The sequence below is a fragment of the Rhynchophorus ferrugineus genome, unplaced genomic scaffold (genome assembly GCF_030347505.1).
Source record: "Rhynchophorus ferrugineus isolate W39M unplaced genomic scaffold, kcgeb_rfMv2 rfM3, whole genome shotgun sequence".
NCBI lineage: Eukaryota > Metazoa > Arthropoda > Insecta > Coleoptera > Curculionidae > Rhynchophorus > Rhynchophorus ferrugineus.
Genome location: NW_027472582.1, coordinates 29,107,897 through 29,121,319, shown reverse-complemented (window position 1 = coordinate 29,121,319; position 13,423 = coordinate 29,107,897). Strand labels below are relative to the sequence as shown.

At 33.6% G+C, this 13,423-nt stretch overlaps 1 protein-coding gene across 4 annotated transcripts in view; it reads right to left on the bottom strand.

Annotated features, from left to right (window-relative positions):
- Positions 1 to 6,696, bottom strand: part of Glut4EF (Glucose transporter 4 enhancer factor) — a 162,476-nt gene extending 155,780 nt beyond the window's left edge. For 2 of the 4 annotated variants that reach the window (XM_076398218.1, XM_076398220.1), the window contains exon 1: positions 5,879 to 6,696. In XM_076398218.1, coding sequence (XP_076254333.1) covers positions 5,879 to 6,268 — 390 coding nt within the window. In that variant the 5' untranslated portion in view covers positions 6,269 to 6,696. The remainder of the gene's footprint in view (positions 1 to 5,878) is intronic. The other 2 variants (XM_076398219.1, XM_076398223.1) reach the window with 1 other exon arrangement.
- Between the last annotated feature and the right edge of the window lie 6,727 nt (positions 6,697 to 13,423).

Below are 13,423 nucleotides of genomic sequence, written 5' to 3'. Positions count from 1 at the left end.
TACAGACGCCATAACCTTGCCGCCGACTGTTGCGTTTTCAAACGCTTTGGAAAGGATTCATCCTGTGCAGTCCCCTGTGATGACGGTCGATTGGACTTCGAAGTGAAATGATGGAGCCATGTTTCATCCATTGTCACATATCGAAGAAAAAACTCGGGTTTATTACGCTCGATCTTCTTCAAGCACTGCTCCGAATCATCAAGTTGTCGTTTTTTTTTTGGTCAAAAGTGGGTTCGCGCGGCACCCACTTTGCCCAGAGCTTTCTTGTACCCAAATATTAGTGAATGATGTAATGTACACCTTCAGTTGATATCTTCAGATTGTCTTCTATTTCATTCAATTTCAATTTACGGGCATTCAAAATCATTTTGTGGATTTTTTTAATGGTTTCGTCAGTAAGAACCTCTTTTGGGCGTCCACTGCGTTCACCGTTTTTGGTGCTCATTTCACCACGTCTAAAGTTAGCATACCAATGGATTTTCCTAGGGCAGTGTTCGGAAACTCGGCATCAAGCCAAGTTTTTGCTTGAACTGTATTTTTTCCCTTCAAAAAAGAATATTTTATCAACACGCGAATTCCTTTTGATCCATTTTTTCACAATAACAAAAGTTGCATCACTCAAAATGCTATAATTCACAAACTAATGAACTAACAGCTGTCAAATTCATACACGCATCTTTTGAGGGTTAGTGCTAACTAAAAACATATGGATTTAATTCTAGTAGAGCCATCTATGTGTCAGGCCAGGGAATTTTCAATTGACCTGTTAAATAGTTAATATAAAATAGTAAATATAGTGATTGAAGAGAGATCAAGCATTTTCTTTATAAAAAGAAGAAATAGAATTTAGTGTATTCCTATGTAAATCTAAACTAAAATCATATAGAGGCCTAAGTTTAAAGCCATTATAACGTTATTCAGCCAGTGTTTAAGGTTTACAAAAACGTAACGGACGAACTAAAAATACAAAAGAAAATGAATGAATGAAGCTTCGAGTGGTATATGAAAATATTATATCATCCAAAATATTTACATGAGACTTGGCGTTAAATTTTGTTGCCTAATTATTTTCTATTAAAAGTAAAAGTTTTGTCATCGTCTCAGTCCATTTCTTTTTTTTTTTTGATGATAATGTGTTGCGGTGGAACGGCGCCATTAAAAATAAACTTCAGTTACGTAAACTAGCACAGGTATTGATACAGGCTCGTTTTAAATAATTAGATAACCCAAGGACACCCACAAACCTGGTATTCCATCTAGCACAAAAACGAAATGACTACTTTTTTAACAGTTCCCCGCTGCCACATACACGTTTCCTAATTATCTCGAAGGTTATCGCATGTAAATTTTTAACGCAGATCAGTACTGCGTCAGTGCAGATAAAACATTTTTACGAGTGAGTTCGCGTGCCGTCATTACCACTGCAACACGCGGTAACATGCCGGCGTGTGCGTACATTTTCGCATCGAATCGAAAAGTAAGATATCGATAGGAGGAAGCATGACATTTTCAAGTCGAAAGAGCAAGGCGATCAGGAAGTTGGTCTGCGTTTATTTGCGTATTAAAAAAAATGTTATTGGTATTCAAATTTCGTTTCGAAATGCATTAAGTAATCGACAACATTGAAGTGAGAAAATTCTTTGAATTGTTGGATAACCTAAAATACGTTTATTCCTGATATAAAGATTAATATCGTATTGTGGAAAATAATATTATATAAAATAATCATAATATATTATGAATATAATTATTATTAAAATATGTATTAATATATAAAAATCTATTTGTAACTAATAATAAATAAGTATCAGAATTTAGTACAATATCAATAGCAAACCACTGATTACAAAAACGGTACTAATTTTTATCTCTGGTTGACCGCAACCTATAGTCTCTCCAATCGAAATATAAAAATACAATAATGCTGAGCTATTCTATAAGTATTGTCGATATATAACACTTTTATGATACGCAGAATGCTAGAGATACATTTTATTATTCGACATATTCTCACTAAGTAACAATTTGGTTTGTTTCATGAATTACGAGGGAACATTCCAAACATCCTTTTCCTAACAACGTTAACTCTTTGAAATCAAAAGGAGCTATATCTGGCCAGTGAGGAGGAAATAGGATACACCAAAACCCTTAATAAGCATATAAAGAGGTATAACTTTAAAACCACCGTAACTTTATTCAGTCAGTGTTCAAGGTTTATAAAAACGCAATGGACGAACTAAAAATACAAAAGAAAATGAATGAATGAAACTTCGAGTGGTATATGAAAAGATTATATCATTCAAAATATTTACATGAGACTTGCCATTAAATTTTGTTGCCTAATTATTTTCTATTAAAAGTAAAAGTTTTGTCATCGTCTCAGTCCATTTCTTTTTTCTTTTTTTTTTTGATGATAATGTGTTGCGGTGGAACGGCGCCATTAAAAATAAACTTCAGTTACGTAAACTAGCACAGGTATTGATACAGGCTCGTTTTAAATAATTAGATAACCCAAGGATACCCACAAACCTGGTATTCCATCTAGTTTTAATATTCTATAGATACATTTTATTATTCGACATGTTCTCACTAAGTATCAATTTGGCTTATTTCATGAATTACGAGGGAACATTCCAAACATCCTTTTCCTAACAACGTTAACTCTTTGAAATCAAAAGGAGCTATATCTAGCCAGTAAAGAGGGCAGTTCAATATATTCATGGCCGTTAACAATTCGTTATATTTTTGGCGTCACCGGTGCCATTAGTCTTTCTAGATCTAGTTGAGATTATCTCGTCGACAACAGCTGACCTCAAAAGAACTTGTATAACACTACCTCGGTTAATTTCTAGCCTTAACTCAATTCTGAATAGAACTACGGTTTCGCCCCACATTTGAACATCTCGCTTTGAGTCAGAGATCAATCCAAGTCTCATCTACAACGATGAAACGATGCACAGAAACCTCTTAATTAATTAAAAAACCGCATTAGAATATATATTTGTTATAATTGAGCATACAGTTTTGTGAAATATAGAACTACAGCTACTGCTGCTCACATTGTTTAAAAAGAAGTTACTGAAATAGTCTGGGTTAATCGATGATCCGATGATGAACCAAAAAATAAATGAGAACAATGTTGGAGGTAGATAATAAAGCCCCAGTTCGTAAGAATCAGTAACCTAGTCGTGGATATCCATACTGATAAGATAAAAAAAACATATGGAAGCACGATTAAAACCTTGACGACCATGTTTAGAAATAAATCAGCTGTTCGATCGGTAGCGAATAATAAGACTACACTATATCGAAACGTATTGTGCGGTCAAAAGTTGATGTATCATTCTAGGCCGATAAAAAGTGATGACAGTGTCCTTGAGTAAAAGAAAAATACCCCAGTCCATTAATTTTTTAAAAAGTTTAATTTCACATTTTGCAAAACAGTATCGATTAATAAAATATACCAGATTTTAAAAATTATAACAAGGGTATTTCCAGAAATATTTAGATCGGTTTAACAGCATTATCGAAAAAAAAACTAAAGTTGAAAACATACTAGTTTTACAATCGCTTGAATTGGACCGTCCTTCAATGATCACATATTCGTCTTAATTACTATTCGTGAAAGTACATATAGGAAATGATTTTCTTTGTCACAGCAGGAAACGAGAAACCCAGGAAATAATAAACGGTAAAACCGTTCTCGATTCATAAAATAAACATATTAATGATATACGCCCCTTTCCACAAGTTTATTTCGAGTCGACGTTTGCAATGGGTTTCGATATTTATCACCACATCACGACAATATTGATATGATAAACGAATCAATGTAAAATTACAGTCAAAAACTATCCTATTTCCGTTTCCATTAATTTCGATCTTACCAATTTGCTGTAACTACCTCTAATTTTCTAACAATTAAATCCCAATTATTTTCAAAATTGTTGGCATCGTTAGCGTTACCTCCTGTTGTGATAATTCAGCACTATTATCCGACCTAAAATTATTGTATGAATTTTTGCTCGAGGCCGTAGTCTAAGTATGACGTTATCACTTTTTTCTAAGATACCGATAAGACTTTCACTCGGTCGGTTGTTGTCTACTCGCTTTGTCTGATAATAATCGGGAAATTTTAATCGCACTAATCAATACCGCAACCTGTTTGATAGCACAAAGCGGGCGAACAAAGGACAAGCGCACCACTTTTGCATTTTATGCAGGAGGAGACTGCGTCGAATTCAATACGACATAGGAACAATTGAAGCGGGCACATTTAACAGCGGGCACACAGAAGAAACGTTCATTTTAGTGACGTCACTCATGCACACACATACATAAAAGCGGTCTAGCACTTAAGGTGGCGGTTCCGTACATGCGCTTCGATCCCATGTAATAATAGCGCCGTTCAAAGCGGACGGGCCAGTTTTTTTCGATCTAGAGCACGGCCATTGCATAGATTTAATGATGGAACCATCAAAGGAGTATTCCTTATCGAAAATTCACTTAAGGCTGAGTGTTCAAAACCAAAGAATGAACTCCCGGTGCCGGTGTAATGTCATTAATGTGTAATTATATCTAAAATTTTCTTAATAATCATTGATGTCTTTCTAAAAATGATTTTCTACCTTTCTACTTTCTTTTTCTTGTATGTCTAATCTATTTTACTTCATGAATAATTGTTAAAATCAAAAAGTCACCTGTGAATAAAACAAAAATCAAGTTTAATAAAAATGCTGCTTCTTCTGAAAAACTACTAATTTGTATATATAGATTCCTCTTTTCATAATTCAATGTCATTAAAAATAATATAATATTCATTTATATTTTTCCTAGCATCAAATTAAAAAAAAATTAATGTTCTGGTTCAATATTCAGAATTAACATGTAATACAATAAACAATATTAAACTTCTGTAATATCATTTAAATGGACAATGAAGTCATAGTGAAGAAACACATAATTTTAACTCATAATTTCCAGTGGTAATTTAATAATAAGTTTATTTACAATTATGTGATACTTCATAAATGAAAACCAACAAAACTACCAAAAACTAAAAAGAATGAAACCCATTAAGCCTCAATATATATTATAATCATATATATTTTTAAAAATATATTTCAATGGAAAGAAGGAAAATAAGATCTTAATAAAAATAGGCATAAAACATTGGAAAAGTTAGTTAACTTTTTATGAATATTATCTCAATTACAAAAGGAGGACCGCATATATATGTACGAAAAAACCAAGCATCTCTAAAAAAATAATCCCATTAAATACACGACAAAACAGGGTGTCGTAAAATTGTAAATTGATCCATAAAACAAATGAGAACCCGATAGCTGAGTCTCAGATGTCAGCTTATAAAAATATTTACTTAATCAATATCGAACAAAAAAGGCTTCATATGTAATATATCATTGGATGAAATGATTCATGGTTTATATGTATAGTTAGATATATGCAGGTGGTTAGAATGATATTATTTAGTAAAACCAAGCATATGTATTTATTTTATAGCTGTTATTATTCGCTAATGTCTTAACGAGAAAAAAAAAGCAAGTCTTTAATTGGATATTTACGAATTTAGAAACGGGTAAACACCTAATTATTTATCAGCAACACTTCTAGTAACCGATGTAAAATGGGATTTTTTTAAGATGATCTTCGCCTGAAATCCATTTACTACGCCATTCAAGGCGATATTGTCATGAATTCGCAGTAAACAAATTAAGGCGAGCACACACAACTATCATCATTTCGACGTTATTATGTTCAATGAGATAAATACGAACGGGACGCAATGAATTGCGTCGAAGAGATAAAATTAGCAACGGCTTGGGATCGCCGGTCTGCTTTGTTTACAAAGACTTACCTCAGTGCCGCTAGGATGAATTCTGATGATAACTTCGTCAGTTTCCACGTGGTGCGTCATCACTTCTCCGCATACTTCTCGACCGTTAAATGTAACGAAACATTTCTGATTACGCACCAGCTCGGTGCCCACCACGGAGTGGAATCCCGGTCCGATCAAGTCGGCTTCGAAATACTCGACCGTCGTTCCCCCGACGTTTCCCTGTCTGGAGTCGAAACGGACCGTGTATCTCGTATCGGGAGTCAGGTTCAAACAATTGCTTTGCGGTTCTATGTGGGCCGGCGTTTTCACGGCTTGGATTACTCCGGAATAATATTTCCCGTCCTGGACGGGTGCACACACGCGGGTTCCGATAATCGAACGTTTGGCGATCCTCTTGCCTGTCGACATGATGACGAGGAGATGTAATATTTGACAACACTACAACCAAACGAGCGAACGAAAAAAACGAACTGATCGGGACAAGTTCAATAGCCGAAATGGTATAAAGTTTTTCACAGCACGACGTGATGATGAGTAAAATACAATCTCCTTACGAGTAATTTTTGCACGGATTCCTGCTGTGGACTAAAACACTCTATAGATACATCAAGAATCAACTCTATGATCTTGTTATCGTAGGATATGCACATACTTATTAATAAACGACCGTCAGCTACTACGTTCCTACCTCTACGGCTGAAAGGCGACTGACTGTCAAACCGGCCGGCAAGCTCCGTACACGGGACGGGAACAGCTGATCTCGGTCGTGTTCCGTCCTTGTTTTTCGAAAGCCGAACAAGCGAGAGGCGGAGGCGTCGGACGTTTGGGTTCTACCAGAACGCGCATAGCGGCCCGGACACAGCTGATGATAACAACAAAGCCACGTGACGACCTCGGCTACGCGGATTGGTGGACGTACGGTGACCTAAATAAGCCGCACGGCCGGGTCGAGAAAGAGACAAAAAGGTCATATGTTCGTCTATGTTTATTTCCTAGATTCAATGACGGGCAAAAAACCACAGGAATTACCATCACCGGAACTAGTTACTAATATATTAAATACATAAGATTTGTCATCGTGTTATCAAGTACTAATTTTTTATTATTGGCCATATTTTTTATTTTATATCAAATCGATTACATTTGCAATCAACTTCATGTTGAAGCGCCACTGCTAGGTTTCATTTTTCAGTACGTGTCAGATCGCCGAACTGTGAACAAAATATTTTTTCAGAGCGTTAAGAATGTCTGAATTTGAAGCTTATGGCAACCATCAATTTCAACATGTGAATATTGGTTTCACCGTTTTAAAACGGCCAAATGTGTTATGGACAGCAAAAGAAATTGTAGACGAGGTTTTGATGAGATTACTCAATAACGATCCGTGTAAAACGCGAGAAAAATATGTAGGATTGTTGAAAGTGACACAAGAAACCATTTCTAGAATGATAGAAAAGAGAATTATCTGAAAGTTTGTAGATTTGCCTGCTGATGAAAAGTGGATCCATTAAGTTAATTCAAAGCGAAAAAAATCATGAGGACCACTTGGTCCTGCATCAAGATCATGGCTCCAAGCTAATGTTCTGTATTTGATGGAATCCGCTTGATGTGGTATATTATAAGCTGCTAAAATCTAATGAAACCATCAATGGAGATCTCTATTGACTACAATTGATGTCTTTGAACCGAACGCCGCCCGAAAAACAATCGGAATACTAACAAAGACACAACAATGTTATTCTTCCGAACGACAACGCTCGACCTGTAGCAAAACCAGTGAAAATATACTTGGAAACATTAAAAGGGGAAATGTTCGGCCACCCGCTGTATTCTCCAGATCTCGCCCGTTTTCTGATTATTAATTGTTGCGACACATGAATCATGACTTGTTTGAGCAGCGCTTCGCTTCTTATAACACTCGGTCGTACTCAGCTTGTTTATAGCATGATTGAAATGGCTTGTTTACCGTGGGTTTTACATTTTTGTCTAGCAACTAGCAATACAAGAAAATGATTATTTCCTCGTCTTGCTCATTGCGCTTACAATTATTTTCATATATGTTCAATTATTGTTTCTGTTGCTTTTCTAATAAATTCTAAACCTCAGAATAAAATCTTCGTTTTGTTTCATAGACTTCGTAACGACTACAGAAATGTAAATGAAATGTACCTGTAATTTATATTTTTTCGCTATATTTTAAAGTCTAACTTTTACCAAATTATCTGGACTGGCTTAAAGTGTACTTCGAACAATGGGGTCAATGTTAGGGGTCATCCCAGAGGACATCCGGTCCTACCCAGCTTAGTTACTTGCATGACTGGGATGATATTTCTTGTCAGAATTTGCCTTATTTACAATCACAATTATAAATAATCGCGACTATCGCAACTGCAGAAGGGCCATCCTGTCCCCTTGACCACTGCGCCAATCAAGTTGGCTATTATTTAATTTTATTAATGTATTATTATTTTACTGTATAATATATTAGGTGCTTATTATTATTATATAAGGTATTTATTCAGAAACATTGGTACAATATTTAATAATTAAAATATTTTCCATAATTTTTCTTATCTTTTTAGGATGTTGGTTTAGCAACTATGCAATCATCCATTTTCGCATTTCTCCAGCGTTTCTAAAGTGTGTGCCGAAGAAGACATACTACGTCGATCAAAACAGATCTATCCAACATATAATCATGTAAAAAAGTGTTACGTCTAATGAGCGTGCTGGATGTCAGTAGTCTTTTTTGCAACAATATGTGGTTTAACTGACATAACTAGACATTTCCAGTAACATATATTCACCTAGTTATTCCATTCTCAACTAATATATACCTTTCTGATCCCACCCTATGCACAGCAACAGTTCATGGAACATTCTACTGCATATTGATATGAATGACCAATCTGGACTAACTAAAGACCTTTTGCGCTTGAGATTGTTATGGTAGATTCCCTTTTCATCGCCAGTCACAAGAGCCACCGAAAGTTATTTGAGAATTTGAACTGGGATTTCGTCTAATAGGTCTTGTAATAAAATACTTTTTTAAAAATATTCTAGACCGCCTTTATAATTCAGCACTTTTAATTCGTTAAACCAAAACTGACAATTCTAAAAGTGAGTGATAGACTTCTTCTTCTTCACAGATTTCTTCTTCTCAGATCTCTTCAAATCAAATAAGGAAAGTAATGAATGTGAAAATATTAATTTTTAATATTAATTAATAATTATGATACTTCGCATTTTCACCAATAGATATCGCTAATTAATATACTAATGTTATTTTGAGCAAATGTGGACAACTTTTTTGAATATATTACTAGTACTTGCGCTCAATTATTTTGCTTTATTTCATTTTAAAATTCTCTATGGCTGTTGTTAAGGTCAGCTATTCTTACTATGACTCAGGAAGTTCTAGATCACTGAAAAATGTTGAAACAAACAAACTGATTTAAAGATGATCGTTCAGACCTGATGATCAGATTGTCCTGATTTTTGCTGTTGGGTGTCAAGATGTCGGTTTGTGGATATCGGAAATACCTATATTAATGGGATGTTAATAGTGATGGTGGGGTTTTCACATTATGGGAAAGCATTTCTTTGGCTTGTGGACAGATATTTAAAGGGACGACAGTATCAGGACATGATATTAAATAAAAAACTACCACACATTGCTCTGACAAATTCTTCTACGAGGAGGATACCAGCTTCGTGATGTGATTAAGAGTTTCTGATCTATCAAGGTGCTTTTTACATTGATTTTGTTTATTGTTAAATAACATATGTTTATAATATGAGACAAATAATTTTCATAATAGCGTAGATTCTGAAAATATTATATTAGTTAAAAATTAAACACATTGTTACAGTCATAATTTTAAAAAAACTAAAAGGTAATATAAGTAAGATTCTTGATAATAGTCTGACAGAAAGGTTCCGGTTTTGGGAATAAATCTTTGTATACTGGAAAAACGCCAATAAAATTATGCTAATAACTGTGCCATATTTGTTAATTTCTAATTAGAGGTATCAACCCAAAGTTTTGGAAATGAGAGAAATCGTTGTTAAATCGAAGTATTATTTTTAATCATATACATATACAAACATATAAAATTAATTTAAAAAGTAAAAACGCCCATTTTAATTACATCTATATTATATTAAATTGATATAATAATTCTCACTTGCGGTATTTAGAATATAGCACTATTAAAATGAAGATAATGTACTGAACTTATGTTATCCTTTTTTTCTTTATATTATATCAATAAACCTATATAATCAAGATATTCTTTTAGTTGTTAAATATTACTTGTTTAAAATTGTATCAATATTAAATATGATTCTGATGATAAACATTTTGCTAGTAATACAATATTTTTAACAAAAAAAAAATTAACCGAGTTAACCGACGAAATAAATAAAAAACTCACTGAAAAGTAAAAAATAATCAAACTTAAATTTTTAACACAAAAAAAAGTTTAAAATTAAATATGTACATAATAATCTTTGTAATACCTAAATAAAAAGAAACAAAAACCTTATTTAACATATCTACTACATGTATTTTATATTCTACTATATACACACAATTTAGCTTAATACCTGCCTAAACCTATTTCTCTATTTACAATATTATTTCAACTACTACCAACTGATCCCTTTGAAGTCTATACGAGCAAGAAATTAGATTTATATTGTTCGTAATTTAATTTTGTGTATATGTCACAATATTATATTATTATTTTTGAATTGCTTGGGCTCGGCACCGACTGAACTTCTGCCTCGTTTTTTAAAGTCTTTTAATAAAATAAATAGTAATTTTGCTCAAAATTCCTAAAATAGAATATTTAATAACATTTATTTCCAATTTCCTGTATTTGCTATGAATTTATTGCGGTTTTGTTGCTACTATGCATGCTAATAAAATATATGTAATTTTTCGTATAACCGGAAACATATAGATTCCTGGTATCTACCCAATTACGTACGTGCAATTCTTAAAACGTGGGAAATCTGAAATATCAAATTAATTAATTACAAAAAAAAACATAACGATATTAAATTAATCTGTAACCTGTACTGTAGTAGGAATATATAGATCCATGATTTCAACCCAATTACGAACATTCCATACATAATTACTACCATATATAAGTACATAACGCAATGCTAAAAACGTGAGAAATGTCTAATATCAAATTAATCTATAACACAGAAGAACACAAAAACATTATTTAAAAAATATAGGAGCTATATATTTGCTCTATATTTTGTTAATTAAATTAATTTTCTTTATAAGTATAACGTGTTGTACATTAATGTATAATATTATCAGTATAAACTAAATGGGAAATATCTAACGTTTCACTGATATTTCGATCTTTTTTTTAAATAAGGACGGTTCTTGATTTGAATTAAAAGTTTGCTGTCTGTGTAGTTAAATATAGACTCAGCATATTAGTTATTTGTGGTATATTTCTCTGAAATAACCGATATATTACTTGAATATCGAGTGTTCTATTTCCCATTTCTAGAAAGATAGAAAGACTGGAATGGTTTGACCGTCGATTTGTAAGTTGCTGAACTAAACTATCATGAACATCGGACATTAGACCACATAACATATAGATCAGTGGTCGTCAAACTGGGGCCGCGGCACAGCAAACAAATTAAGTAGAAACATTTATTTTGCTTTACATGTATTTACAAATTATACTATGCCGCGCAAAACAAGAAAACCTGTTTAAGTCAGTAATTGACTGGTTGAAAAATTGCGATTACTTTAGTCTTGTATATGATCTAACTTTTTCGCTTTAACCATTGTGTTGTGTAGACGTCCAAATTTTATTATGGATAAATATACATCACATGAACGAGCAGAAATAGTGACAATATTTATTGAAAATAATCATTCCATTATTGCCACTCAGCGGAAATTGCGTCAAAAATATCCTAATCGTCCAGTGCCTCACAAAACCACAATTTATCGTTTATATGCGATTTTTCGACAGTACGGTACAACAGTAGACATGCCTCGTTCTGGAAGACAACGGACTTCTCGTAACGCTGAAAATGTGGCTCTGGCGCGTGATAGTGTTGCAGGTTCCCAGTTACACACTTTTGTGCGCAGTTTGCGTGCAGGCGAATTTTGAAAACAGATTTGAAATGCTCCCGTACAAAATTCAGTTAGTCCAAAAAATTTCTTGCGAGAGATTTTGATCAACGAGTGGAGTACAGTAATGCAATCCTAAGACTGTCTGGTGAAATTGAAGATTTTTTGTCTAAATTGATAATAAGCGATGAGCCCATTTTCTTCTCAGTGGCCACCGCAATAAACAGAACAAACAGTCGGTTTTGGAGAACACAGATCAATTAATTCATGAAACATCATTGCATCCATCCACTAAAAACAACTGTATGGTGTTGTATTCATGCTGGAAACACCATTGGTCCTTATTTTTTCTAAAATGACCAAGGTGTTGCAGTTACTGTTACTGCTGAATGGTACCAAGACATGATTTGAAATTTTCTTGTGCCTGAAATGGAAGAGCAAGGACTAGAGGACATGTGATTTCAGCAAGATGGGGCCACAGCACACACACAGCTCGTTCAACAATTGAATTATTGAATGACGTTTTTCCACGAAAATTAATTTCGCGAATTTGCGATTTAGCATCGCCAGCGAGATCTCCGGATTTAACAGCACCAGACTTTTTCTTATGGGGTTTTTTAAAATCAAAAGTTTATGTGAACAAGTCCCAAGCGATTCAACATCTTAAAGACAATATTCGTCACAAACTTGAAGAAATTCAGCCTCAGATGTTGCAGAATGTCATGAAAAATACCTTAAAAAGCCGAAAATTACATAACGAATCGCGGTCACCATTTAGCCGATATAATATTTCAATCATAATGAAAAAAAAAATTAAAAACCAAATAAACCTTTTATGAAATCGAAAGTTACATATCTTTTTTTTGAGCAAAGTTATAGGCAATCAGATTGGTTGCTCCACATTGTAGTACGGATATACCTTCTATGTCTGTATTCACTTTTTGTTCAGTGCGGTAGTATGGAGGGAATAATACAAGAGGACTTCTTAGCCGTCATAACTATTAAGGGCCATACAAGACGTTTTGATTTTATTTTTTGTTGGGTGTCAGTGGCCAATAGTCTTATTGCCTTAATGAAGTTAGGATGGAATCTACCTAATATGTAATATCTACTGATGTAATAAATACTGTCATCAACATAATCAATTTCATTCGTGCACGTGACATGCTAATTATGATGATGTAGTCCTACACAGATGGTTAAGCAAAGAAATAGTTCCAGAACAGTTCTTTCATTTAAAATCCGAAATAAATATATCCCTACAACAAAGTGATAAAGACTATAATGGCTTTTTTTGACTGATATTACTCTGAAGTTTAACAATCTTAATTTAGAATTTCAAGGGTCTAACAAGATAATTGGAAAATGAAATATTTGTATTTGAAGCTGCCGATACAGATAGTACTTATCAAGATATGGTTTTATACTTGAATATTTGTCAGAAA